This window comes from Bison bison, unplaced genomic scaffold (assembly GCF_000754665.1).
Source record: "Bison bison bison isolate TAMUID 2011002044 unplaced genomic scaffold, Bison_UMD1.0 scf7180017864444, whole genome shotgun sequence".
Taxonomy (NCBI): Eukaryota; Metazoa; Chordata; class Mammalia; order Artiodactyla; family Bovidae; genus Bison; species Bison bison.
Window position 1 is genome coordinate 271190 of NW_011495006.1, and position 2965 is coordinate 274154.

General features: G+C 46.7%; 1 protein-coding gene across 1 annotated transcript in view; it reads left to right on the forward strand.

The window, feature by feature from the left end:
• Positions 1–1923, forward strand: part of TSNARE1 (t-SNARE domain containing 1) — a 22191-nt gene extending 20268 nt beyond the window's left edge. The window contains exons 8-9 of the mRNA XM_010858816.1: positions 458–532; positions 1006–1923. Coding sequence (XP_010857118.1) covers positions 458–532; positions 1006–1173 — 243 coding nt within the window. The 3' untranslated portion in view covers positions 1174–1923. The remainder of the gene's footprint in view (positions 1–457; positions 533–1005) is intronic.
• The last annotated feature ends 1042 nt before the right edge of the window (positions 1924–2965 follow it).

Sequence of the window (2965 nt, forward strand, 5' to 3'; positions counted from 1 at the left end):
GGGTGTGTGTGTGTGTGTGTCGTGGTTAGTGTGGACGGTGTGTGTGTGTGTGTCCTCTTGGTTAGTGAGGACAGTGTGTGTGTGTGTGTGTGTCCTCGTGGTTAGTGAGGACAGTGTGTGTGTGTGTGTGTGTCCTCGTGGTTAGTGAGGACGAGTGTGTGTGTGTGTGTGTGTGTGTGTGTGTGTGTGTATTGGGTGGAGATGGTGTCCGTGGTGATGCTGGCTGTGCCCCCGGAGCCTTTGCTGGCCTTCCAGAGGATGGAGGTGGTGGTAAAGTAGGCGGGGTGAGCCCAGCTCTAATGACGGAGGGAGTGGAGATGCCCGTGAGGCTGGGGGTGGATGTGGTGCAGGTGCCAGGCAGGCCGGGAGGGGCCCGGGAGTGTGCCCAGGGATGGAGGCACGGCAGGGACGGGATGCGGCCTCGGCCGACTGTTGAAGCTCCATTGTCTCTTTGCAGCAGGAGCGTCTTCAGCTAGACCGCCTGAAAACTCAGCTGTCAGATGCCGTCCAGCGCTATGGAGTGGTGCAGAAGGTGAGGCCCCCAGCAGATGCCCTGAGCACCTGCCCTGGGCCAGCCTGGGACAGTCCCATTCCGCAAAGCAGCGGGGGGCCGCCTTGCAGACCTTTGACGGTTGCCAGGACCCGGCTGGTGTGACCTCAGTATGTGTGCAGTGAGGGACGTTTCCTCTGGACTGCTGCCCCAGAGGGTCCTCACCGGAGTCCCCTGGAGGTCGGAAGACAGGTGTGTCTGTGCCTCCGCCCCCGCCCAGTGTGTGGGAAGAGGCTGCCCGGCAGATTGTCCGCAGAGCCCTCAGGCAGCAGATTGTCCGCAGAGCCCTGGGCAGCAGATTGTCCGCAGAGCCCTGGGCAGCCCCGCTCACCTGGAGCTGAAAGTGCTTCACTGTTGATCGTTGTCCAGTATTTCGTGTTGATCTGACCATCTCTTCTCTCTTCCCCACTTTTTCTGTTCTCCCCACCTCCCTCCTCTTGTACTTTATCCAACAGAAAATTGCAGAGAAGTCCAGAGCACTGCTTCCCACGGCACAGAGGGGTGGCAAGCAGCAGGTAGGTGCTGAGTACTTACTGTGGTCAGTGGGTGTTAGGGGACAGCATATAATCCATGCCCTTGGGACTCCAGGGAAGGGCAGGGAGGACCAAGCTCTTACTGTATAGCACAGAGAGCTATATTCTATTCATAGATTTAAATATGTATGTGAGAAAGGAAGTGTGAAAATCAGTGATCCAATTCTCAATCTCAAGTAGCTAGAATAACAACAAAAAATTAAATCCAAAGAAAATACGTAGGAAAAAGCGGAAACCAATGAAATATAAAATAGATGCACAACAGACAAACTCAACAAAGCGAAAGGTCAGTTCTTTACGATGAGTAATGAAATTAAGTCCTATAAGATTAATCAAAATACAGAGAGAAAATACAAATTACTAGTATCAAGAATGAAAATACATATGTTATTAAAGCTTCTAAAAATGAAAAAAGTAATACGATAATATGAGCAACTTATGCCTATCAATTTAACAACTTAATGAAATACAAATTTTTAAAGAAAAATGTAACTTACCAAGATGTGTAAAAAATATGGAAAGTGCAGTATTTATTAAAGAAATGGAATCCATAATTTAAAAACATCCTAGCAATTAAACTTCAGACCAGATGGCTTTAGTGATGAGTTCTCTCAAATATTTGGGGAATAAGTAATACCAGTTTATACAAACACTTACATACAGTATAAAAAAAGAATACCTCTCACCTTGCTTTACCAGGCTAGTAATTTACTAGGCTAGTAAATTTTAATTCCAAATTCTTATGAGGACTTTGCAAGAAAGAAAACAAGATGTCTTATAAGCCTAGAAGCAAAGACTCCTAACCAAAATATTTAAAAAAAAAATTCTTTATTTGGCTGCACTGGTCTTAGCTGTGGTGTGTGGGATCTCATTCCTTGACCAGAGATTGATCCCAGGCCCACTGCATTGGCAGCGTGGAGTCTTAGCCATTGGATCACCAGGGAAGTCCCCTAACCAAAGTATTAATAAACCAAGTCTAGCAATGCATCGGAGAAGGCGATGGCACCCCACTCCAGTACTCTTGCCTGGAAAATCCCATGGATGGAGGCGCCTGGTGGGCTGCAGTCCATGGGGTTGCTAAGGGTCGGACACGACTGAGCGACTTCACTTTCACTTTTCACTTTCATGCATGGAAGAAGGAAATGGTAACTCACTCCAGTGTTCTTGCCTGGAGAATCCAGGGACGGGGGAGCCTGGTGGGCTGCCGTCTATGGGGTCACACAGAGTCGGACACAACTGAAGTGACTTAGCAGCAGCAGCAATGCATAGAAGGATAATACACCATTCTAAAATGGGATTTATTCTAGGAGTGCAAGATTGGTTTACATTCAGAAATAATCAGAATAATTTATCACCTTAATACAGTAAGTAAGAATATCTACTTGATCATCTCAATAGACATGGAAGAGCATTTGGTAAAATTCAGCATCCACTTAGGGAGATGCAAAATTTTCCACAAACGAGTACTAAGTAGGAATGCCTTTAGTCTGATAGAGCGTGTCTTCAAAAGTCCAGCAGTCAGCAGTGCCCTTGCTGGTGAGATGGTAAAACCTTTGCTCCTGAGAGTGCGGCTGAGACACGGTGTCCAGCACCGTTGCTTCTGTTCTTCAGTGTGCCGCAGGGAATATCCGCTGCAGTAAGACAGGAGAAAGAAGGAAAAGATGCAGAACCACAGACAACATGATTGTGTGACTACAAAGTCTGAATGAGTCTGGCAGAACTTAGAATTAATAAGTGAATGTAACAGGATTTCTGTTACCACGTTAATGTGCAAGAAAATACTGTGGGTGCCAGCAAAAGACAATTTGGAAATGATGTTAAAAAGAGACAGCACTTAGCATAGCATCAAAACTAGGAAGAAACGTACGACCAGTTGTTTAAG